The sequence below is a fragment of the Triturus cristatus genome, chromosome 4_1 (assembly GCF_964204655.1).
Source record: "Triturus cristatus chromosome 4_1, aTriCri1.1, whole genome shotgun sequence".
Classification (NCBI taxonomy): domain Eukaryota; kingdom Metazoa; phylum Chordata; class Amphibia; order Caudata; family Salamandridae; genus Triturus; species Triturus cristatus.
Genome location: NC_140585.1, coordinates 1,198,430,424 through 1,198,457,079, shown reverse-complemented (window position 1 = coordinate 1,198,457,079; position 26,656 = coordinate 1,198,430,424). Strand labels below are relative to the sequence as shown.

At 44.5% G+C, this 26,656-nt stretch overlaps 1 protein-coding gene across 2 annotated transcripts in view; it reads left to right on the top strand.

Annotated features, from left to right (window-relative positions):
* BIN2 (bridging integrator 2) overlaps positions 1–26,656 on the top strand; it is a 210,956-nt gene that overhangs the window by 123,040 nt on the left and 61,260 nt on the right. For both annotated transcript variants that reach the window (XM_085654491.1, XM_085654492.1), the window contains one exon: positions 22,955–23,037. In XM_085654491.1, coding sequence (XP_085510617.1) covers positions 22,955–23,037 — 83 coding nt within the window. The remainder of the gene's footprint in view (positions 1–22,954; positions 23,038–26,656) is intronic.

Below are 26,656 nucleotides of genomic sequence, written 5' to 3'. Positions count from 1 at the left end.
GCCAATGATTCTATGATTGAGGTGGTATTCTACGATGAGTAGAGTTAGGATAAATGAAAACAGTGCTATCGGTAATAGAAAACTGCTGAGAGATCCAAGTTGATGTTTACGGATCTGAAAATAAAGAAGTTAGGACATGAAAAATAGTAAAATAATAATCGCACTAAAGTTGACACGCTGCAAGATAAACAGCCGATAGCTGTAATGTAAACCGATCATTCTTTAAACGGAGATAAAGTTTGAGATGGAAGTTTTAAAAGTAACCCATTTCAAAATTAAACTCGCAGTTTTAGATGCAGGTAACAATACATGTTAATCAAAATGAAGATATTGTAAGTCAACGTATACACGTAATATAAAAAGTAAATTTAATCATAACCACCCCGTAAAAAATATACCTTTAGTATATTGGGCAGGCTCGTGTTGATGAGATGGATATATGGGTTCCGAGAACTGCTGCCTGCCAAATGAGGGTGATCTTAGTATAGTGACCACACCGTCATCCGCTCCACTCAACACGCATGCACAGACGTCACCCAAAGATTACACTGACACTTTCATTGTGGGTGAAGAACTGCTGCAGGTTTATTTCATACAACATAAGTATGACGATAAGTGGGTTATCTTACGGGCGATCCAGGGCAAGCAGCCCCTCGCTGCTCCGCCCGCCTGGCGAGCCAGCACGCACAGTGGGTCGATGCCCGGAAGTGCGGCACATTCTTTTCAGATCCTCCTTTGGATCACGTGATCTGTCTAATACTCCCGCCCCTTTTAACGGGGGCGGAGCGTGTTGTGGCACAACCCCGGTTGGTCAGGCCTGCGCAATTGAGTTCATTTCTCTCCAGTTCCCTGGGAAAGGTTTGGGGGGCCAGGGTGATCTATGACGAGTCTGTACTCATTACGGTTTATGGTAAGCGTTTTGAGAAACATATGGTATAGTTTTTACTAGTTTTAGCTTTTGGCCAATGGTAGTTTTCGTCAGCCAGATTCGGAATAGCTGGTATTGCAGGACACTAGAGGCGGTTGTGTGTATGTCCAAGTTGGGGAAGGTTTTCTTGTGATACAGGCAAGCTTGCATTGTGGTGCACCAGTGCCAATTGCCTTCGGGATCGGGCCGGCATCATCGTGCATAGGCACGCACTTAATGGGAGTAAAACCCACATTTATTATGTCCTTATGCAGTGTCGTTTGAGGGCAAATGGTTTTTATACAACTTCAAGTCATGATGATGCTAATTTTTAGAGACTTTTATGGGCAACCCCCCCTTTATGCAAAACGCAGCAACCAGTCTAATACCTACATGAGACTCCTGCGCCACTGGCAATACTTCAGCTTTTCATATGTACACATGTAGGGCTTCATCTTTGTGTTGTCAGTTAAATTAAATTTTGAGGGGCAGTCGTACCTGCACTGCACGGTCACAAAAGTCGTGAGGCCGCTTCACTCAGCCATGTCTCTGGACCCATGCAATGCCGTGGCTCATTTTGTATATGTCAAAGGTTCAGCCTAAAACCCAGTCTCAACCATAATGCAATGGTCAGCTTGTAGAAAGGTGTAACACGGACATTGATCTACCAATGTTATTATTGTGAGTTCCACGCTTAAGTCAATAGATGCTGCTGTCTTTCATCTTTGCCTTGCTAGTCGAAAACAGCGGGTGTAATGTTTCTTTCAAACCACAGCTATAGTGGCAGCTTAGTCTATGCAGAAAAGTCAGCAGCCTGAGCTGTTTTGGAGACCAGCTGAAGGCCTGGGTTTGTGTGTCATACATAACATCTTGAAGGTATTTATTAGCGTGAGTTCCACGCTTAAGTCAAGATATGCTGCTGCCTTTCATCTTTAGCCTTGCTATTCGGTAACAGCTGGTGTAATGTTTCCTGCAACTCATAGTCATAGGGGCAGCTTAGTCTATACAGGAAAGGCAGCAGCCTGAGCTGTTTTTTGAGACATGCGGATGGCCTGGGTTTGTGTGTCATACTTAACATCTTTAAGATTATTCTCCCTGTTCCACAGGGAGGCAAGGGAAAGCCCAGAGTGACATGGTCTACCGAGACTTAGCCTGGTTTGCCTCTTCTGCGACCGTTTATTTATTGTATGAAGGTGCCAGAGGCTGTCAGTTGTTTGATAGGCACCAGAGCCAGATGACATTAAAGTGCATTGTGTGCTGGGAACTAAGGAGCGGGTCCATTTTTAGTAAGCACAAGGAGCTGTAAATATTTGGTGTCGCTCATAGATGCCCTGTGTTGGGTGAATGATATCTAGAGCTGTACTCCTTCGAAAAGGACATTGCCCAATAGTCAAGCCAATGGCACATCAAGTGATTATGGTGAAAATCTCGAAAGTAATTTTCTTTTGGAATCAAAAAAAAAAAAAAGAAATACTGCTCTCGTTTATTTATTCTACGATATGAATGTGGTGACGTCAAATGTTCACCTTGTCCACGTCACGACCCCCAAGATTAAAACTACATGTGGTGTTCCCCAAGGATCCTCTACATGGAAACACTTTGGGTGGACCTAGGTTTATCACACTAGGTCCCAGATATTGGAACCCCCTACCTCCAGAGATTAGGTCCTGCACAGACCTCATGACTTCCCTCTAACTCCTAAAACATGGCTAGTTAGACAGGTATATGAGTAACACACCACTCTAACAAGTTTCAGAGTAGCGCCAGGAAACCAATCTGGTACGGGTGCTCTACAAATTTAGTATAACATAACAAATGTGGGATTGGATTTCATATTCTTTTAGGAGCAGAACATAATGGGTTTATGCATAAACTGAGAGATTCGCAAACAGAGCTTGTGGATCCACACAGGTGTATCACAAGGTGACAGCAAGCCATACTGTGGAATAAACAATTACACTATTTTGAAATTAATTAAATAGAAGTCAACAAGTTTAACAATATTTTGGACTAATAGTCATGGTTAAAGGTGTGATAAGGTTACCTCGTGTTACATATTCAATCTACGAAATTGCAGTTCAAGTTGTATCAGTCAATAACATTAACTAACAACATTATATAACAAACGTTACACAAACGGTAAATAATTTCAGTGCCTAAAATCGCAATTGCACATAGGTTCAAAATTGTGGTGGTTAGCATTAGGTTTTGAATTAGGGAAGGAGGTGCTGAGCCAATTTCATTATTGAAACTGATTTTATCGCTATAAATATTAGTTCAAATTTCATGCCGTCTCCAGGAAATAAACTTTAATTTAAGTAAATTATAAAGGTAGGAATGAACCGAAATCTTTCGATAATATTTATCTTAGTTTGAGACAAAGCCAGAATAAGACTCCATCATCTAATTTAATGTAACTCAAGTTGAAAGAATATTCAATGAAACCTGTATTATCTGGTTAGTTAGGATAGATCCCCAGAATGCTAGGTCATTATTGGCGGTAGAAAGGAAAAAACAAGGAGATGTTGCTGAGTTATTGGTCATTTGAAGTACACAATAGGATAATAATACAATGTGAAAGGAAGCAAAAGTAGGGAGTTAATGGCCGAAAAGGTATTACGGCAGAGTTAGCTGTTTTACCGATCCTTTCATTGATTTGTATTAGCATGCTGTAGGAAGGGAAGATTGCCTCAACGAAACAGTTGCCAATATGCTGTCACTAGCCAGTCCTGTGATGGGCCGAGTCACGGCGCCTTGTCTCAGCGATGGATTCTCATGTGTCGAAGTCTGCGGTGGATGGCACAGATGTGTAAGGTGGCCAGAGATGGTTCTGGAAGGGAGCCAGCATGTACAAGATGCTCAGAATTCCCCACATAGCCAGGTGTGGTGAAGGCGCGGTGTTAACGAATAACTGTACTATACATTTACAGGAAAGTGTGTGCCAGAGCTGACAGGACGTGTTTCTGGACAGGCCCCGCCCAGCAAGCATGTGCAGGATAGTAAAGGATGGACGTGTAAGGTCGCCGACCGATCTGTGTTCCGCTTCTACCACTGCCCCGTGAGGGATGCGCGAGGGGCGGTGGTCTGTGTCTTGCAGGCAGGTCTGCGCACTGGGCCGCCTCACATCCATCTCGTTAGCGCCTACCCGCTGACGCTCGCGCTCTGGGCGCCAGGCTCGAGGAAGTTTAACTGCGCCCCGGGGAGGCTCCAAAGAGGCCCACCGATCCCTGCTACAGTTAATCAAAGCTAATTTCAGCGGCGCAGCAGAGAGAGTCCCGCGTGCGCCGAGGGGAAATGATCCGGCACGTTCCATGAGTTAACAGTAACCAGCCAGCTCTGGTCTTGCCAACGGTACAGCCACTCAGTCGGCGGTGCAGCCAGCGGACCACACCGCCCACGGGATCTCGACACGCAGGTCCTGGGGTGCTGTACATTGCATCGTATTTACATTACGCATTCCGGCACGGGGGATTAAGTGATTTACCCAGAAACACCGAGTGTGGGCGCGGCCACGGGGCTCTGTACATGGCCCGTATTTACATTACATATTCAGGTACTTGGGGAGTTACATGACTTGGGCCTTTTAACTTACGCAACCCTTTCGCGCCATTTCCCCCGCACCACAAGGGGCCCCCAGTAGTCGGGCTAAGTCCATAACTACGCCCGACAAATAAAACGGGTCCACATCCCAACCACCAAGCCAAGCAAGCAGAAATCAGGAGATGCCGAGAGCCGAACCCGGGGCCTCATACATGCGAAGCCTAAGCTCTCCCTGAGCTCCGTCCACCGGCTCTCGAAACCCGACGCAAGACCAGGAGGAGTGACCGGCATCAGGCCGTCCTAAACTCGCCCCGAGCATATCCCGCTGTGGCCGCACGAAAACCTGCCCGCCGCCCCCGACCTCATGCTACCACCTCCGCCCCCCGTGGTGTCCGACCACAGGGCCCCTGTACTACCCGGGCTTAACCCAGGGACGGGGCCGGGGGGAGGCAAGAGCATGGACATACCGTAATAATGACGACCACGACGACGGCGGCGGCGGGCCAGCAGGAAAATACGCGTGGCCAGGAGGAGCGGCGCAGGAAGCAGAGGAAGAACTGAGGGGGTGAGGCGCCTAAAAAGGGGGGTCAAGCCTCGCCCACCCTAGTGGCACGCCTCCCCAAGACAAACCCATTAGGGGCATCCCCTCCCCGAGGCGCGGCCTCACTAGAGAGGCGGAGCAGGGGGGGGGCTCCGACGGGCGGCCACTAGAAGGCTGCCCTGCTGATGTCCCCCTGCGTGGGACGCGGGCAGCGGCATTCCTTTTAGAACTCCTGAAAAAATAATGAACCGGAGCTAAGAAAAACATTGAAGATTAACATGAGCGAAAAAACAAGAGTATATGGGAGTGCTCTAACTCAGAGTTCTCACCAGGCAAATAACCGCTTAAAGATCAAACAGATGGCCACTCGATAAAGTCATTCAAACAGCGTCCTGCCGATAACGGTTGCAAAACACACGCAGGGAAACGCGAGGTTTAAATAATGCCGGAGGGACGGGCTAGTTCGAAAGTGTCCGGAAAGAGAATCTAGGAGCACATGATGGTGGCCAAGATTTAAAAGGACAGGGGCCCAAAACAAGGCACTAGTGAAGCCGATAGGAGGATAATATCGGTATACACAAAAAACATGGTCCGCATAAAGAGTTCAAAATAGATGAAACCCCGAGGGGCACACGATCTTCGAATGAAATAGGGCACAGAACGAACCAATAATCAGGGGAAAAGTAACAGAATAGGCAGCAGAATAGCTCAAATGGTAAAGTAGCAAATCAATAGAAAACAAAAACACAGAAGGGTCCTGTTCAAAAATCGTCATCATGGTAAACAGTTATCCTGGAACAGAAATCTACAGGATAAAATAGATGAATATTCGTGAAAAGTTCAATGGATTAAGGACGCATGACATTTCACACAGAAGGTTCGAAATGAAACCCAGAAAGTACCTGAATGCGGAAAAGGATTAAGTGCTGTTTACATAATGGCATTTGCCCACTGAAGAGATTCGTTCAGGCCATTGTTTTTAGAGTCCAAAAGAAAAATCCAGAATACCTCCCGTTATTTCCGAATGTTGTTATTATCAATGCCCTTGTGACTGCATATTGTTTCCAAAATGGTGTAGCGTAAGTCATTTTCATTGTGCTTAGCCTCTTTCCAGTGGGACACCAAAGGGGCTGAAAGGTTCCCGCGTCTAATGTTGGACTTGTGTTCCCCTATGCGAACTTTACGTTCCCTATCTGTTTCTCCAACATAGGGGAATTCACAAGGGCACAGGATAACGTAGACGCAATTGGAGGTTCTACAGTTAGTCATTTCACGCAACTCAATAGTTCGGTCTCGGATTTTGATACTTTCGTTTACAATGGCATTGGGGCATGTGTGGCATGTTCCACATCTGTGGTGGCCACGGATGGGTTGATTTCCGGTGATGGATTTCAGTATAAAAGTGCTTTTCAGGTGCGAAATTTTAGCCTTAACTAACAGGTTCCTAAGATTCTTATTTCGCCTAAATGCAAAAAGCGGTTTGGGAATCCTGGGTGTTTGATTGTCAAGGTTAAGTAGGTGCCACTGGGAATTGATAATGTGGCAAATCTTGTGATTGATCGAGGAATGTTTTGTAACACACATAAGTTGTTCTGTGTGTTTCTTCTACTTGGGAGAAAAAAAGAGTGTCTCGGTTAAAAAACCGAGCTCTCTTGAGGGCGTCTCAGACTAATTTCCTGGGGTATCCTCTCTGGATAAACTTCTGTTTCATCAGCTCAGAATGATGAAGATAATCTTTGATGGAGGTACAGTTTCTACGGAGTCGTAGAAACTGACCAAATGGAATGCTGTCCTTCTGGCTATGAGGATGGAAATTGTCAAAGTGGAGAAGCGTATTTCTGGATGTGGGTTTCGTGAAAAGTGATACTTTCAATTGGACATCCTGGTATTCAACAATAACATCCAAAAATTCCAATTTCTGATCACTCATCTGGGCCGTAAATTTTAAATTGGGATCCGCTATATTAATCCACAGAATGAATTCTTTGAATGTATCCTGGTCACCCCTCTAAACAAAGAAAATACGTCGGTAAAAAGTGCCCAATAGCGGATATTTTCATGGAAGGGGGCAACTTCATTATAGATATTCTGTTTTTCAAAGTGGCCCATATATAAACAGGCAACACTTGGGGCACAGGCCGCCCCCATGCTAACTCTCTGAATTTGATGGTAAAAGTTTCCATCAAATTCAAAGAAGTTTTCTTCTAGTACAATTTCCAGACACTCGATCAGAAATCTGTTGTTGTAAAGAGTCGTCTCAGTTTCAATTATATCCTTAAGTACTTTAAGGGCCTCTTTCTGTGGAAAATTTGAGTAGAGGGACTCAATATCCATCGAAACCAGGATTTCCTGGTTGTGGTTATATTGAAGTCCTTCAATTTTCGATATAAAGTGTCCTGTATCTTTGACATACGACTGGAGAGTAGTGACCAGTGGTTGTAAGAATTTGTCGATATATTTTGAGAGGGGTTCGGTGGCTGATCCTATCGTCAAGACTATAGGTCTCAAAGGAGGGTTCTTATGGTTTTTATGTGTCTTCGGGACCCCATAAATAATGGGGAACCTAGTAAAAGTTGTGTGAGGTACTCAGCCTCCTGATGGCAGATTTCTCCCCTCTCTTTTGCTGTTTCCATAATACGGAGAATTCTAAGTTTCTGTTTTGGTTCAGGATTGTTGGTAATTTTGGTGTAATGTTTGGGAGACCCCAGTAGGGTATCCATCCTGTGTTTATAATCATTGGTGTTAAATATGACAATACCACCGCCTTTGTCACATGGTTTTACCGTCACATCTGTGTTCTCCTTGAGTGTGGTTAGAGCAATCTTTTCTTCCCTAGAGATGTTATGTGGAGGAAAAGGAACAAATTTGAGAATTTTTTGAATTTTATTGAGGATTGCTTTTTCAAACAGTTCTACCTCTTTGCCGACCTGTTCAATACTAGGTGTGAAGTTGGATGGTGGTTTAAGGCCAGACAGGTTATCGTTAGAATCGGTTTCAGAGATGTTGTAAAAAAAATTAATTAAGTCTAACTTTACGAAAGAACGCTTGAAGCAAAAAGTGTCCGGTCCTACCCACCAAAAAGGACACCTTCTTGACCCGCTCTTCTCTAATATTGATAGCCTTGTAGTGGAAAAACCCATTCCACTACCTTGGTCAGATCATTATGTGGTCCCCTTTACTTGGACCCCACAGGAGGGTGGACAGCCAAGGGAAAGGGGAAAATCCTGAAATCGGAACTGGTCTAAACTCTCTATGGGTGCCTGGGCGTCCATTCTCGATAGTATGTGCTAGGAAACTACCCTGAATCTGACAACATTAAAGTTAATCACTGGCTTGAGACGTCATTAGACATTCTAGTCCCTAAAAACTGGACAACTAGCAAACAAGTTGGACACGGCGCAGCATGGTACTGTGGTAAATATTTAATTACCTGTACTATTTTTTATGCGGTAAAGTCTAGTAAGAATAACTCAGTAAAAATAAGAGGCAGAATCCGTGGTATTAGAGGTTCTGAAAGGCTTTATTCCTTACAAGGAATTATGGTTCGAACCATAGGCATCAAATTCCATCACCACGAGGGTTCAGGAAGGGAAGGCAATACATTATTGACAAGTAAAGATATTTATATGAAAAGCATTACATTAAGACAGATGCAGGAGGCGTAACAGCTGATAATATAGATAATAATACACATACGTAATGAAAAAAGGCGTAAACATAGGCGTAAACTAAAAACGTCATTAAACATGATGTCACAGGTGGGTGGATCCATAAGAGAATCCTGCAATGTCAGCAGAAATACTTGGCAGAGATGCGTGCGCAGCCGCATGACGTGTGATTGACGTGCAACTAGGGGGTGAAGGGGACTTGACATTTAGCTCTACATGTGGAGACAGAAGTCTGGGGGGTCATGTCAACCTAATCCCAAATCATATCTAATATCTTATGTTTAAAGAACTGTATTATCCAAAAGGAAAGGTCTCTCGGACGGAATCTATTCTATACTGACTGTTAGTGCGTGTACAAGCGTCTAAGTGTCTACATGAGATGCGAGGGGGCAGGAATCTTCCATAGTAACAGGGGCTATGAATTACTTGCATGAGGACAGTGAGGCCTGGCCCTTTGCTCGGTAGCTGGAAGAATGTTTACCTAAACTACTAGACAGGAATGCATCGGATGAGGAGCAGAGCAGATAATCTTGAAGGTGAAATACAGTTTTTGGCAGGCAACAGGCCGGATCAGGCACCGTTAGCCACGCAGGGAGTAGGACAAAGTTCATGGATACTGATGCGGGCTCGGACTGGAGCTTTCAGAGGCAGAAGGCAGGAAAAGGCTTGATGGCAGAATTCAGGGCCTACTTGCCTGAACTGTAAAACGTGGAAAGTGAACCACATAAAGTCGGTGGCCTTTCATACTTAGGAACGGAATATCCGACTCATTCATGGCGGGTCTGAAAGAGGACATATTGACGGTGGATGCACATGTATTTGCGTCTTCATAACTGGAACTGGAGGGAACATACATGTACTTGTAGCATGTACATGGAGCCGTTGGGGTCTAAGATAGGGGACATAACTGATCATAAAATTCATATTTCCTCATTCCCTCCTTGTCCCCTACGGACCCTCAGGAGATATCGATCTTCATCAATCCATCAATCTGTTCATATAGCATCATTTGTTCTTCTTTCTTCTTCCGGGATCTTGAACGAAAACTTGGATGCGGAATACACGATGTGGCACACAAACCACAAATCGCTGGCCCACATTGTAGACATAAGCAGCAACTGAATAGTATGAGAAAGCCAATACCTAGGAAGGATAGAATCCTCCATCCCCAGGCTGACAACACGCTCCAGAACCAACCGGACCAAGTCCAGGTGCCTGGACTCTGGTGCATCTGGCTTATAATCTTATGAAGGCGAGTTATGGCTTTATATACTGACGGCGAGTTTTCTGGTATGAAAACACAGCAACTTGATCCGATGACCCTACAAGCTCCGCCCCTATCGGCCAGGATGACGTCAAGGACAAGACGATTTTGAAGCACAACAATCCGCATCGCAGACTGCTCTTCTGTTAAATTGCCTAAGGCTGAAGTAGTCTCGTTCACTACTGCTTCAAGGGTTCTAGTTAATCTACGTATCAGTTTACTATTAGTGACTGTACCTATATAGGGAAAGAAACCTTTATTGAAATCTGTGTATTGCTCCCATGCCGTTTCAGTGTAATCGACAATCGGGAGATCTCTCTGCTGTCTATTGTGTACTAAATGGGTATTTCTGTGATAGTCAGGAGGGTCTAGGAAAACAGGTGGCAGAAGGAATGCTATGTAACAGGTACCATCCCAATCTAGAGGTAAACGTATATATGCAGTCTGGCCACATATGAAGTAGGAATGACGAGAAGCTCTAAATGTAGACTTGCCTTGATCACTGAATTTTATTACAGTGGTGCATTTACTATGGCCCATGTGTATGGAACCATTCTTTCTTACACATAATTCACCTTTAACTGGAAATACTGACATAGCGGGCAAGATTGGTGTAGCTTCGGATTCAACATTCAGAATCATGAGGTTAAGTGTAAAATTACCTAATCCATATACTTCATTTTCTAGATCAGTTCCTGTTCTTTTGGGAAGTCCCTCCTTGTTAGGGTAGCAGACTTTAAGCAAAACTAGGTTCAGGTTTCCCCATACCCAGTTGTCTTGATAAACTACTGAATTTGAATCTAGGGAATTAATCAAACTAAACCATGCTCCACAGGAGCCATTGTGTGTGAACGGATACGGAAAGAGAGGCAAAACTCCCTTATAGTTCTGATAGGGAGGGAGTCGGCCACATATCCAACAATTGGTAGCATTGCTGGTCTGATGGGAATGATGTAACATACTAATAAAAGTGTTGTTGCGCAGCGCAAATCTATAAGACAACTCATGCGGAGGTAGTTCACTAAAAGAATGTTCAGCAGTAGCATTGTAAGCACGCTTAGAAATAGGGTAATACATATGTAGCAATACACTAGAAATGATGATCAGAAGACTTAGAAAAAACAAAATTAATAATGTCACTATGCAGTGACTACGAAGCGATTTACAGTACGCATGTTTTTTAAGCTGTATCTGTCTATTTCTCTCTCTATTTCGGTCTAGAGGATACATGTCAGAGACAAATTCAACCGATTCACCTTGGAGAGGACTTAAACAATCAAATTGTCTGACTTGCTAGACCTTAGTTTCAGTTTATAGAGTTCGTTCTCCGTCCTTTCAACCAAGGGGAGCTTTGAGTCTGTCTGTGAGGGAATGCAGGGCTGAGTATTCACATCGGACGGTAGTCCATAAAATTTCTTTATGTGGCTCGAGTGCAACCACCCTTTACGTCCCTCAATCTTCACGGCTGTCCTTGTTGTCAGCAGGACGAGCTTGGGCGACTGCCACCTAGGCTCCAGCTGGGTCTTCCGGTCGAAATTCCTCACAAGAACCAGGTCACCTGGAACCACGTCATGGCGCTTCACCTCAGTGTTATCGGGAAAAGCTGCAGCTACCTGTGAACGACAAGATTGTAGTGCAGACATCAAGGAAGCCAGGTAATCTGTCAGCATATTACAGTCAACATCAGTGATTTTACGAGGTATAGGCGTCCCCCACATATTTGGTGGTCTACCGAAGATCACCTCATACGGGGATAGCCCTGTTCGAGAATGTGCTACCATTCTCATGTAAAAGAGCGCAACTGGTAAGGCTACTATCCAATCGACACCTTTTTCTCTACATACTTTGGACAATCTAATTTTCAGAGTTTGATTATGGGGTTCCACGAGACCTGCTGCCTCGGGATGTCGGACACAGTGGAATTTCCATTGGTAACCTAACAGAAGTGAAACGTGTTTCATTAGTTCGGATGAGAATGGCTGGCCGTTATCTGAGTATACAACACGTGGTAAACCGTATCGTGGGAAGAATTCTCGAACTAACTGTTTGGCAGTAGTCGGGGCAGTGTAATCTGAAACCGGGTAGGCTTCTGTCCAACGGGAAAGAGCACAGACAACTACGAGAACATATTTGAATCCTCGACATCGTTCCATCTGGATATAATCCATCTGGAGGACTTCAAAAGCATGATCGGGAGGTTGAAATCCACCCTGCTCTACGGGAATGCTTTTACCTGGATTAAACTGACAACATATCATACAGGTACGTACTTTCTGTTTGGCTGCTGCTCGCAAGTGCTTGTTGAACCAAATGTGTTGAATGCTGTCTAGCATAGCTTTTTCTCCTAGGTGCGCTGGACTATGTATTGTGTTAATGATGACTTGAACCATGGAGTCGGGAAGAAACCATATAGATTTTCCCTTCGTCATCCATCCTTGATCCGTTTGGATCCCTCCTAATTCAGTCCATTTCTTTATTTCTTCTGGTGTAGCATGTGTCTTTATGTCAATTACATCAAGGGCGGGATCCTTAACTGTCATGCAATGTGTTGGTGTCGGAACTATTGTCTTTGTCGTGTCAGTTGTATGAGTCTGATTCTGAGCAGTCTGTTTAGCTGTTCTGTCAGCTAGGTCGTTACCCTGGGAAATGATATCGGTAACTTTTGTATGGGCTTTGCATTTCATAATCGATATTGCAGTAGGTAGATGAATCGCGTCTAATAGGGCTTGAATGAGGGGTCCGTGTTGGATGTGGGCACCGTGAGAAGTTAAATAACCTCTCTCTCGCCACAGTACGCCGAAGTCATGGACGACTCCGAATGCATAACGTGAATCTGTGTATATGTTGACTTTCTTATTTGTGGCTTGAATACAGGCTTGTGTCAGAGCGATGAGCTCTGCTGCTTGAGCTGACAAAGTGTTAATACAATTTGTTTCAACGACTTCAGTGTCTGTTGTGACTGCGTAAGCGGCCACTAACTCTCCTGTACTTGTTCTCATACATGAACCATCTACATACAATGTTAGGTCCGGATCTGATAAAGGGATATCTGTCAAGTCTTGTCTGGGTTTCGTCGTGATAGTAATGACTTCAATACAATCATGTGCTAATGGATCTGTTCCGTTTACTGGCAAAAGTGTGGCAGGATTTAATGTATTACAACGTCTGATTTCTATGTGTGGCTGAAACAATGTTAATTCATAACCGGTGAGTCTTGCTATAGTCAAGTGTTGTGTTTGTGTGCGGTTCAAGAGAACCTCTACTGCGTGTGGTACTTGTACTGTCAATTGATGTCCTAATACTATGGCATCGCTTTGTCTGATTGCTAAAGCTGTTGCTGCCACTGATTTCAGGCACGCAGGGAGAGCCTGAGCTACGGGATCTAATGTACTAGAAAAATAAGCACATGGTTTGTGTGATCCTGCTTGTTCCTGAGTGAGTACTGACAAGGCAGTACCTTCGCGTTCTGTAACAAAGAGTGTAAAATGTTTACTGTAACATGGTGTTGCTAAAACAGGTGCTTGACATAAAGCTTTCTTTAAGCTTTCAAAAGTTTGCGTATGTTCTTGAGTCCAAGGGAGGACAGTCGATGTGGCTGCCTCCTGTGTTGTCAACTGGATGAGTGGTTTTGCTAGAAATGCATATTGAGGGATCCACTGCCTACAGTATGAAGTGAGGCCTATAAAAGGCCGCACCTCCTTTTGTGTCTTGGGTGGTGGCATGTTAGCAATTAACTGGATGCGGTCAGGTGTAAGCTGTCTTCCCTCCTTGGACAGTAAGTGCCCAAGGTAAACAACTTGCTGGACACAGAATTGCAGCTTAGAAGGGGACACCTTGTGCCCCTTGTCGGCCAGAAATTGTAAAACCGTCAGTGACGCTTTTTCACATTCAGGTTCGCTTCGGGCGGTGATCAGCAGATCATCGACATATTGAAGCAGGGCAGTGTTAACTGGCATGTGGATACAGTCAAGTTCTCGTTTCAGTGCTTGGCTATAGATGCTGGGGCTTTCTGTGAATCCTTGAGGTGCGCGTGTGAATTTAAAACTTCGTCCATTTAAACTGAATCCGAACAAATATTGACTTTCCGGATCTATTGGGACGCTAAAGAAGGCATTCTTGAGATCGATTACAGTAAAGAACGTTGCTTCTGAATCAATAGCTGTTAGTAATGACGAGATATCTGGGACCACAGGGTATTGTGGTACAATACATTTATTTAATTCGCGCAGATCAATAACTAATCGATATACTGGTGGTGCTTTTGGATCCGTTCTTTTAAGAATCGGAATTATCGCGGAATTACATACATTGGAGTCGGTTTCCACAACCACTCCTTGTGCAATGAGCTCGTCAATGATTTGCAGTAAAGCCACAACAGCATCTGGTGGTAACTTGTATTGTCGCATTCGTGGTAGCACCACTCCTGTTTTTAGTGTGACTCGATATGGTGTAATGTTCATGCAACCAACATCAGTAGGGCCTTGTGCCCATAAATGTGTAGGTAAATTCTGCAGCCGGTGATCCATGTCTCTGGACACGTAGTGACCTTTGAAGTCACGTAAAAATAATCGTACTCCTTCCGGAGAACAACATATTATAGCTCCTAGAGCTTTCAATGTTTTTATACCTAACAAGTTTTCTGGACATGATTTAGTAAGCAATAAATCTGTAGTTCGTGTCAATGGACCAACCGTAAGTGGAAGGGGTTGCGATACTTCATTAATGATAGGCTTTCCTGAGAATCCAAGGGAAATATTCTGTGAGCCTGAGAGGGGTGCCCCTGGAACTTCACTGCGTCGTATAGTTGTTCTGCTTGCCCCTGTATCAAGTAAAAACTTTCTGTCTTCCCCTAATAGTTCACTATGTACATAAGGTCCCTCTTGATCTACAGGAACCTCGATAAGGGGTAAGCCAACTTCCCTCTCTAGGCTATTTCATGTGTATCGCTGATAATCGGGATAATCAGTTTGTGCATACTGGTACATCTGTTGCGTTGTTGCTTGTGTGGCAGCAATAGGCTGCTGCTGTGATGTTGCTACGGTCTGTTGTGGAGCTGCCTGTTGCGGAGCTGGCCTAGATTGTGCATGCTGAGGGATTTGTGGTTGGTTCTGATCCTGTCTAGGTGGACGTGGTCTTTCCTGGGTTTTACCCGTGGCGATATTATGTTTCAGAACTGCACAATCGTGTATATAATGGCCTTGTTGTTTACAATAGTTGCATGTCCCTTTCGCCGGACCTGCGGAATCACCCTTTTTATGACCATCAGCTGGAACTGACTGAGCCACAAGCATTTTCATTTTCGTGTCTTTCATACGTCTTTGTTCATGTTCTTGTTCTTCTCTAATTCTATTGTGGTGATATTGTAACATCTGTAACATCTGTGACGGGGTGTTACCTTGCCAGGTACTCTCGAATTTCAATACTCTATTCTTAACTTGCGGTAGGGAATTTTCAACTAATTTTGTCACAAACAGATGTGGATATGACTCGCTACTTGCTTTTATGCCACTATTAATACCAAAACATTTTTCAAATCGGGAATAGAAATCACTAGTGTCTTCATCTTGCTTTGTTTACAGGCTGAGATTGCACCCCAGTCCTCCTTTTTCGTAGTTAATAAACGTGGCAGTACCTGCACTAGTAATCCTGGTAGTGCTGTCGTCTTTTCCCCAAGCCCTGATCCTGCAGCTCGGGCCTTTTCTTCGTTTTCTAATGCTGTCCAATCTATCTTTTGGTCTCCCACCTCCCATTCCTTTTCTTTGAGTTTCTCGTAAATACCGGCAGGCATTAATACTTTTAATATTTTCATAATGTCGGGGTAGGTATACTCTCCCATGAGTAACATGTCTTTTATCTCACGGTGGAAACCTGCTGGATCCTTGTCATGGCTGGGTACTACTTTCTTCATTTCTAATAATTCAATTTTAGTTATAGGCGTGTACACAAACACTCGTTTAAAGATATTATCTTCACCTCTGATTGGGTGCACTTCGCGTAAGGGATTCTGTCTATCTATGTGATACATTTTTCTTCCCATAGTGGGAACTGGAACATGTTCTGGGCATACGAAAACTATATACTGGTTTCGAAATTCTAGAATTTCTTTAATTAAATCAGTACCTGACCCTCTCCATTTATTCGTGAGTAATTCTGTCAATATGTCAGGTAGGGGTCCAGGATCGGAGTGTTGGCTTTTATATAATATAAGGAGGTGTTGAATCATGTATATACCAGCTAAACGCTGTTCGTATGGGGTAAGGTTCAAAAACGTGTGTGCTAGTGCATCATCACTGTATTTGCCGGGACTGTCAGCCCATTGTACTGCTGACCTGGCTAATTCTTGTTCATCCATAGAATCGAGCATATGGTACCCCCTTCGGTCTCGGAGTAATTTATCAGCAGCCTGGAATAAGTGTTCAGGAGACCTTGTATTTAACATAGGGGCTTGAAAATTTCTGTTACATTCTGGACGTATCGGATGTATCGGATCATTAAAGCATCTGGTATTATTAAAAGATCTTCCTTTACCTACATAAGCCATTGTCTCTAAGTGTCTTGTGTGCATTTCTGATTCTTCGTCCTCCTCTCGCTCTGATTCATGTTGGTCTGTCTCTAATCTTTCTTTATGTATTCGTTCCACTTCTTTGCGGATCTTTCGGCACATAACTACTATACATGTCTGTTTATCATGTTTCCCTTCTGATATATTCTGACCCCATCCGGTAAGTACCTGTATTTCCTTCTGCTCTACCTCAGGCCTGTCTTGGTTTCTGATCACACAGTTTATGAAGAAGCGTAACAGTTGTCTCTGTACATCCACTTTCTGGTATTCCATGGCTTCGTCAATACTTTCAGGGCCTCGCCCTGATTGGACAAAGTGATATATATTGTCTAAATGTGCCCCCATTCCTGGTAGCGTCGCTAAATACCTTGAGGCTCGTCGTATACGTAGTGATGACAGCAGCATACCGTCCCGTCTACCGGGCACAGGATCATATCTACAATCCACTAGATGCTCTTTAAACATGTCGGAAGTTGCTAGTTGGGGTGTACGTTCGTATGCTAAATCTCTAAGGGATAATTTATTTCCTCGGGGTGGCGTGGCAAAAATTTCTGTCGTACCTCCTGTCGCCCCGTCTGAGGTGCTAGGCACAAAAGGATTTGTTGGATGTAAGATAGAAACTGTAGATGTAGGAAAAGCGGTAGAAACAGATGGACCTGTGGGAATGTGCGTAGGAGTTTGTTGTTGCGGGGATACAGACGGATGATCTTGGCGTTGAGCACCATCGGTGGGCGGTGTGTGTGGCGAAGCATTAGCATATTCAGGAGCTACATCATCTAAATAGGAAGAAAGAAAAACATCTTTTACTGTTTTGGGATGCGCTTTTATCGGGAGTAATGGAGGTGTCAAGTCTTTCGGTATTTCCGGGGTGGCCTGAGGTAACCCTTCGGCCAGAAGAGGATACATACCATTCATAAGAGTGTTTCGTTGTCTGTCTACTTGTTCTGCTTTTACTCGGGTACCTTCCTCAATTAATATATTTTCTCGGGCTTTATTCGAATTCTCCCTACTTTTCTCTTCCTGTCTGAGCGCTTTTTCTGTACGTCTATATGATTCTTTACGCCATAATTCAATGGCATCTTTCTGTGACTGTCTGGCTTTATTTTTCCATAATTCTTCTTCTACTCTCATGATGCAATCTGCATCCCAGGTCCCAGCCGCGGGCCATCTCTGACTTTCTGGTAAATCTTTGGTGTAGTCCACCCATAAATCATGAAATAATACGGCATCTAGGCCATGCTTATGATACATAAAGTACCCTGGAGTGTCCCTAGGTGGAATGGGAACAGCTTCTTCGAGTACCCCTTTTCTGGTTTTGATCTGTCTTAATTTTGAAAAGAGCGGCATTTTTAGACCTTATTACTTAATCTTGAACACACCTAATACAATAAACACAATAATGAACAATCATTCACACCACAATATGTAGAACGTACTAAAACATTTAATATTTAACAGTTAACGAACGATGATAACTAATAGAAAACTAGTTACTGACATAATACTAACACTAGATAATACTGAATTATATGCAAAACATACTAGATATACTGCTAAACAGTACAGATACACTGCTGAAACAGTGCAGACCGGATTTGTGTACCCAAACCCGTCTTGACCGGCACAACCTAATGTGCACGTCTAAATGCCTCCCCGGCAACGGTACTCACCGGGTAGCACGGAACGGAAGGCCTCGGAACTGAACTGGACTGGACCGGACTGGACTCGACTCGGAACTTCGGAACCTGGTGGGCCTCTGTATACCTCGGATCTTGCTCTCTCAGCTAGGCTCTGGTCGGGATACTTCGCACTTCTCACCGCCTCGTCTGGGTGTTGATCGCAGCCTCAGTCACCCCCGCTTGGCCGGAGGGAGATACAGGAAATCCTGCGGGTACGCGTTTTTGTCCGTTCAGCTGTGGCAGGAGACCGGGCCTGCAACGCACCTCCGGCGCGTGAGATGAGAAAGTGTCCCTATTCGGGCGCCAATTTATGTGGTAAATATTTAATTACCTGTACTATTTTTTATGCGGTAAAGTCTAGTAAGAATAACTCAGTAAAAATAAGAGGCAGAATCCGTGGTATTAGAGGTTCTGAAAGGCTTTATTCCTTACAAGGAATTATGGTTCGAACCATAGGCATCAAATTCCATCACCACGAGGGTTCAGGAAGGGAAGGCAATACATTATTGACAAGTAAAGATATTTATATGAAAAGCATTACATTAAGACAGATGCAGGAGGCGTAACAGCTGATAATATAGATAATAATACACATACGTAATGAAAAAAGGCGTAAACATAGGCGTAAACTAAAAACGTCATTAAACATGATGTCACAGGTGGGTGGATCCATAAGAGAATCCTGCAATGTCAGCAGAAATACTTGGCAGAGATGCGTGCGCAGCCGCATGACGTGTGATTGACGTGCAACTAGGGGGTGAAGGGGACTTGACATTTAGCTCTACATGTGGAGACAGAAGTCTGGGGGGACATGTCAACCTAATCCCAAATCATATCTAATATCTTATGTTTAAAGAACTGTATTATCCAAAAGGAAAGGTCTCTCGGACGGAATCTATTCTATACTGACTGTTAGTGCGTGTACAAGCGTCTAAGTGTCTACATGAGATGCGAGGGGGCAGGAATCTTCCATAGTAACAGGGGCTATGAATTACTTGCATGAGGACAGTGAGGCCTGGCCCTTTGCTCGGTAGCTGGAAGAATGTTTACCTAAACTACTAGACAGGAATGCATCGGATGAGGAGCAGAGCAGATAATCTTGAAGGTGAAATACAGTTTTTGGCAGGCAACAGGCCGGATCAGGCACCGTTAGCCGCGCAGGGAGTAGGACAAAGTTCATGGATACTGATGCGGGCTCGGACTGGAGCTTTCAGAGGCAGAAGGCAGGAAAAGGCTTGATGGCAGAATTCAGGGCCTACTTGCCTGAACTGTAAAACGTGGAAAGTGAACCACATAAAGTCGGTGGCCTTTCATACTTAGGAACGGAATATCCGACTCATTCATGGCGGGTCTGAAAGAGGACATATTGACGGTGGATGCACATGTATTTGCGTCTTCATAACTGGAACTGGAGGGAACATACATGTACTTGTAGCATGTACATGGAGCCGTTGGGGTCTAAGATAGGGGACATAACTGATCATAAAATTCATATTTCCTCAGTACTCCCCTAAACTTAGAGAGCAGAAGCAGCTATGTAAGCGCCTTGAGAGAAGTTAGAGAAAGGATTTCTCCACGTCTGAGAAAATTAAATATAGAGACGCCGTTAAGGCCTAAAAGGCAGAAATTAGAACTGCCCAATCTTGTTATTACAAAAAGATAATTTTCCTAGCCTTCAATTCCCCGCGTGAAATTTTTTAAATAACTCTTGCAACCTCCTGAGCCCCCTGCGCCCCCTGAAGATGCCCCAGGACGGTGCAATAAATTGGCACACTTTTACTATAAGAAAATCCAAGATATTTATTCTGCCTTTCCCCCCCCTTTCTGCCTCGGCAAGTTCCCCCTAGACCAAGGACCAATCCCAATTCTTATACCCTTCTATTAAATCCATCCCAACAATGGATATGGAAATTTGTGACACTGCACCCCCCATCATTCTTAATCAGGTATTTGAATCGGTTGCCCCTGTTATTCTCGATCTGGTCAACAGCTCTTTCTCCTCTGGGATTGTTCCCTCTCTATGGAAATGGGCTATGGTTAGAGCCCTCTTGAAGAAGCCTACCTTGGATCCCGAAGTCCTTGCTAATTATCGCCCGATCTCGCTATTACCTGGAATTGCCAAAATGAGCGAAAAGTACGTTAATTCTGTTCTCTCTGCCTTTTTGGAAGAGAATAAATGCCTACATCCCTCCCAAACGGGCTTTAGACCCCAGCAAGGTACTGAGACAGCCCTGCTATCGGTTATTGAAGAATCGAGGAAAATTCTGGATGTCGGAGGGTCCGCTGCCATTATTTTACTCGACCTCAGCGCGGCCTTCGACACGGTCAATCATCAATTATTGATAGCAAGACTCAGAGAGAGTGGGGTGACTGGAATGCTGCTCAAATGGCTTGAGTCCTTCCTTGTAGATCGGCCCTTTCTAGTCTTTGAGGACAATTCCGCCTCTAAATGGATGTCGCTACAGTGTGGGGTGCTTCAGGGCTCCTCCCTGAGCCCCACACTTTTTAATGTTTATATGCGCCCTCTGGCAGAGGTAGTCGAGCCTTTTGAGGTTAAGATCATTACGTACGCTGACGACACTCAACTTATTGTGTCCCTTAATCTTTTAGACAACAATAAGTCCAATTTGGCCAATTTTCTGGAAAAGGTCTCAGCGTGGATGGACTCTTCTTTCCTAACGCTGAATGCTGCTAAAACAGAACTGATGTTTTTAGGAAAGACCACCAACTTGGAGATCAGTGCTCTTTGGCCTAAATGTCTTGGGTCTATGCCATCCCCCAAAGACCAAATAAAAAGTCTCGGCGTATGGTTGGACCATAACCTGAACTTTAAGAGACAGGCATCCAGGGTAGCAGGCACCTGTTATGGCATCCTTAAAATGATTAGGAGGATTCTGCCCCTTCTGCCTTTTAATGCCAGGAAACTGCTGGTGCAAGCCCTGGTTCTCTCGAGGCTTGATTACGCCAATGTGATCTACCTTGGTTCTCCCTGCTCGACCATAAAAAAACTGCAAACGGTACAAAATTGTGCGGCACGACTCCTTATGCAGGCTCACAATAGGGAATCTGCTAAACCACATATTAACTCTTTGCATTGGCTGCCAGTGGCCGAAAGAATTCAATTTAAGGCCTTATGCATTGCCCATAAATCATTGTTGGCTAGTGCTCCGCCGATTCTCCAATCTATCATTTCCCTGTATCTCCCTACAAGACCACTTTGTTCTGAGAAGAAACATCTTGCTACCGTTTCCAAAGTCAACCGAGCTCGGAGAGGTGGCTGTCTATTTTTTGTTATCGCTGCAAAATGCTGGAATCAGTTACCAGATTATATTCGGCTCGAGGCCAACCATCTCTTATTCCGCAAACATCTGAAGACTTTGCTGTTTTCTTGAATCTCCCGATATATGCGTTTTAGGCTCTGTCTTTAGCGCTGGGAGGTCTTTGGTAGCCATGCGCTTTATAAGTGTCTATTCATTCATTCATTCATTCATACTGCAATTCTGTTACTTAAATGAAGTTATTATTTTGACATCAAAAACATATACATTTCTTGAGGAGTTCGCTATATTTTGAAAGATTGTGTTGTGTACACATGCTTAAAAACATGTAGTTTTCTCAAGCAATATTCAAAACCACACTCTTACAACTTAGGCCCTCATTCATTTTGAGATGGCCAGTAACAAAGGGTCATACATTTGAGCTGGTGTTTGCAGGTGGGGCCCACCACTACTCGTTTTGGTGGAACAGAATTTATTTTATCATCAGATTTTGACCCAGTGCACGCAAGAGAAAGGCAGAAAAGAGAGAAAGAAGGAGGAAAACAGCGACAAAGGTAGAAGGAGGGATGCAAAAGAACCCGTAAGAGTGAGAGAAATAGACAGAAAGTGTTGGGTGATGGAAGAAAGAGACATGCGGTGGAATCAAAACTAGGCAGCCAGTTTCTTTGACAGACCCAACATTCTGCAGAATGTGACTTGATCACCTTTTCGTCATTCAGCCAATCTGTATATACCCTTTTGGGGGGTGCTCTTAATACATATATATATTTTTGTTTCCTTAATTGTTGCTAATTCATCCTTTACTTCCCTATCTTTATGTATCTCTCGTTCTAGATTCATTGGTTACATATAAAAAGCCCATATAACTCCTCGTCTGGTAGCAAAAGAAATGTAAACATAAATGTATTAGCTATTTCTCCTTCCTGTCAATTGCTGCTGTGATTTTTTTCTTGCCTAAGTTCCCTATGCATTCCAACTGCTAATCACTGCATGTCAGTGCTGATGCACCAAGTCTGGAGGTTGTCAGTGCTAACCAATGCAAAACACAATGTCCTCCAAGTGGCATAACTACAAATTCAACTAATTTCCATAGTCAGTAGTTATCCTAAAATAAATGCGAGTTCCTCCCTGCCTCCCTCTTTTGACGTACACTTGTGGTGTCAAGAAAAACTCCCAGAGAGCTAGACCCATACTGGATCTACCAGATAACCATTGATCATGCAAATTAGTTCTTATTTAGATTCCAATTATTGAAATATAACATGTGGATATCCTCAAAATATAACATCGATCCAGCTCTACATTGTTCACCCATGATGTATATTATCTCAAATCGTCTGTATGTCAGAATATCATTAACAAAAACTATTGCTCTAGTGAGTGTACATTTTCTATTATTACGTCTTATTTTACAAACTATATATTAACATAAATTATAGAAGGGAAGGAAAAATGTAGAGTGGTGTGCATTGCTACATCTTGATTGAAGATTTGATGCTCCATTTTTTGTTGCAGCTGAATCATGAATTGTACGAAGTAATGACCAAACTGGAAAAGCAACATTCGGACAAAGTCTTCATAGTGAAAGGAGTGGCGGGGTAAGCTTCTTCCCATCTATTTCATAATAGTTTGTCATGTAGAATTCAAAAATGAGAACAAACTCCTACTTTGGTGTTTCCTTGGTCATATTAGCCTGTAATACCAATCTGACGCGGAGTTTATGGTGGACACTGGTTTTAGATGTCAGTGATTCTTCATCTTGGAAACTTTCCTGGATTCCTAAACTTTGAAATCCTTCCCCATACGGAAAAAACACATACACGATCCTCTTCGCCCCTCCACTACAAGAGGAGCTTTGTGCTTTGAAAATGTCAAGTTTCAGCAATTACACCACTTCAAGAACTTTTCATTATATTTTCCCTTTTTCCATAGATATATTTACATTTATTCTGATATTATTTTTAGCATTTTGCCTCTATGAAGGCTGTCACAGCCAGGTACACTTTTCTCCAAGGGTCTCCTAGCTTCCAGTTTCCTTTGATACTAATACTTCCACTTTCACATTTTGTTTTGGTTACCTTGAGAAAACAGCAGCCGCTTCTCCTTTAGCTCATGCTGAACTGTACCACTGTTAAGGGCATGGCCCGTGATGCAATGACCAGGCACATTAGTAGAAGGAGGAGTCCAAATTTTTAGCAGTTTGTGTCAGTGCGGCCATACAATGTCCTTCTCCTCTATGCATCTGGAGTCCTTCAACTTCCAGAATGTGGCCACTTATGGCTCCACTGCCAAGGATGCCCAGATGTAGGGGCCCCCTACCTGTCCATTTGTCCTGCAGTCGAAAGGCCCTCTGCAGTCACTTTTAGCCCATCAAGAGGCACTAATATATTTTGATACAGTGTGGACATTTGGTCACATTTTGAGGTTGAGAAAGCTCTTGACGTCGAGGTCAAACTCAATATCAATTGGACGCTCATTATCACGTTGTTTGGCTCAAGGATGCTCAATGTCAAGTAGACACTGAGGTGCCGATTACTATCCGGTAAAAACCGGGTACGAACCGTCGGTCGGAGAGTTTTCTCCGTCCGACTCGTACCCAGTCGGAAAACTTTACAAACATGCAATTACGATTCGCACGGAAACACCATTTCCGTACGAATCGTAAAAAACACCGACCGATGAAAATATACGTACGAATGTGATCCGGGAATGCTGCGACGTGACGTCGGGACGCTTTCAGGCAGCGTTTCACGACCCAGGAATTACGATTCGAACCGACAGCAGTCCGGACGGCAATATTTTTACGGCACCCAAAAAGTGCCGGAAATGCGAAGTACGGCGCGAAACGACCAGAGTAGGTGGCCCGGTAAGTGCTGTACCCCCCCCAGCCCCCGCATGTACGCGCCATACCCCCCCAGCCCCCGCATGTATGCGCCGTACCCCCCCAGCCCCCGCATGTACGTGTCGAACCCCCCGTGTATGTACACCCGAGTACGTGTCGAACCCCCCCGTGTATGTACACCCGAGTACGTGTCGAACCCCCCCGTGTATGTACACCCGAGTACGTGTCGAACCCCCCCTTGTATGTACACCCGAGTACGTGTCGAACCGTACCCCCACCTGTGTATGTACGGTGCGTACCCCCAGTGCTACGCGCTGGGGGTACGCACCGTACATACACGGGTGGGGGTACGACTCGAACGTACTCGGGTGTACATACACGGGGGGGGTTCGACACGTACTCGGGTGTACATTCACGGGGGGGGGTTCGACACGTACGGTTCGACACGTACTCGGGTGTACATACACGGGGGGGTTCGACACGTACGGTTCGACACGTACTCGGGTGTACATACACGGGGGGTTCGACACGTACTCGGGTGTACATACACGGGGGGGTTCGACACGTACTCGGGTGTACATACACGGGGGGTTCGACACGTACTCGGGTGTACATACACGGGGGGGTTTGACACGTACATGCGGGGGCTGGGGGGGTACGGCACGTACATGCGGGGGCTGGGGGGGGGTACGGCGCGTACCGGGCACCTGTTTGGACGTCTCCATGGTTGCTATTGGAGTTCGGTGCGGACGGTCTTTTAACCATACGGTTGTACATTCGGACGCCCGGGACGGATCGTGATTCCCCGGTTGGACTTCGCTTTTCACGTTTGTACGGTAAATCGTCCGAGGACGTGTCGGACACATTTTCCGACCCGATGACGTGTGGGGAATAATTCCCAAGGCGGTTCGTATGGACTTTTTACCATGCGATTCGTGATTGCCAGTTTGTACGGCACTTGTACGATTCGTACGGTAAAAAGACCGGATACGAGTCGTACTGGAATTTTTTTCACCGGATCGTAATTGGCACCTGAATGTAATGAAAGCCCTGGCAGCCAACAAAGGTCTTGGAAGAAATTCACAATTAGAAGAACACCTTTCTCAGGGGGTGAGCCCAAGATATGGAGTGGTGCACCACCCGTTAAGTAAAAATAATTTTTCAATAAGTCATATAGTCTCGGTTAGGTTTTCTTAATGGATTTTTTTATTTTGTGAGAGTCTAACTACAGAAAATTGCCAGCCAATGCGTTTCGTTCATACGCAATGAACTTCTTCAGGGCATAAAGTGATGTCTGGTCCTAGGAAAGAATGAATATGTGCCGTGTGGCTGCATGGGCCTCCTTGATAAGGGCCAGCGTATGGTGAATCTGGTGTGATGAAAGGTGCAGCCGTCAGCTCCGTCACGGACTCATCCATCCTCTGCTTCGCGGCTGGCACCCAACAACGGCAGGTGCTGGAGTAGCTTGTGCACACCCACCCAGATTTGTTGAATCAAACACAAAGGGAACACAGCAGGGGAGTGCGGTCACTGCGTCCGCCGTTGGCTGTAAACTGTACCTTTCTCAGGGGGTAAAGGTTGGTGCAAGATCCAATGTGTACGTCCTTGCCAGTAGAACTGTGAGGTACATCAGTAACTTCTTCAGTCAACTTGACTACTAATGGCTACCTATCTCCCTCTGGTCGGGGAAGACTTAGATTTAGACATGACGGTGATATTGGTTCTCGATTCCGCAAAACCATGTGGGACATCCGTAGAAGTGCAAAACTCTCTGACCCCATGCACTATTCCTTCCCTCTCTTCATCCTATCTTTTTTCTCAGTCCGTTCTCACTTGTACTCTCTCTTTCTAGCACTGCCCTGCCCTGCATGTTATGGCAGCCTCGAGTTAAAAATGTTGTCACATGGGAAGTTTTATTGGTGACAGTAGATTTCTCCCACTGTCCCAGCTAGATGCGAATGATTGACTGGAGACACCCAATGATTGTTTACCTGAACCCAGCCACAATGATCAGGCCATAGATATAGAAATTGCCCCCAATTGTAAGATCATCAGCTGGAACATTGTGGGTCTTAGAACTAAAAGAGATGTTCCAAGTTGGCTGAATTTTATAAAACAATATGACATTATTGGCCTCCAGGAAACATGGGATAGGGAGAATATTTTTTGGCTGGATGGGTTTAAAACGTATTGCTTACCTGCATGTCCTGCTCCGGCAGGCAGAGCAAAGGGGGGGTCTAGTGCTCCTTTTTTCACTAAAGCTAAAAGGGTCTACAAAGAGGTTGGAGGCGAGTTCCCATAACTGTTTGATAGTAGAATTAAGCACTCCTAACTATCCCAAATTATTATTAGTTAATTTTGATAACTCTGGGGAA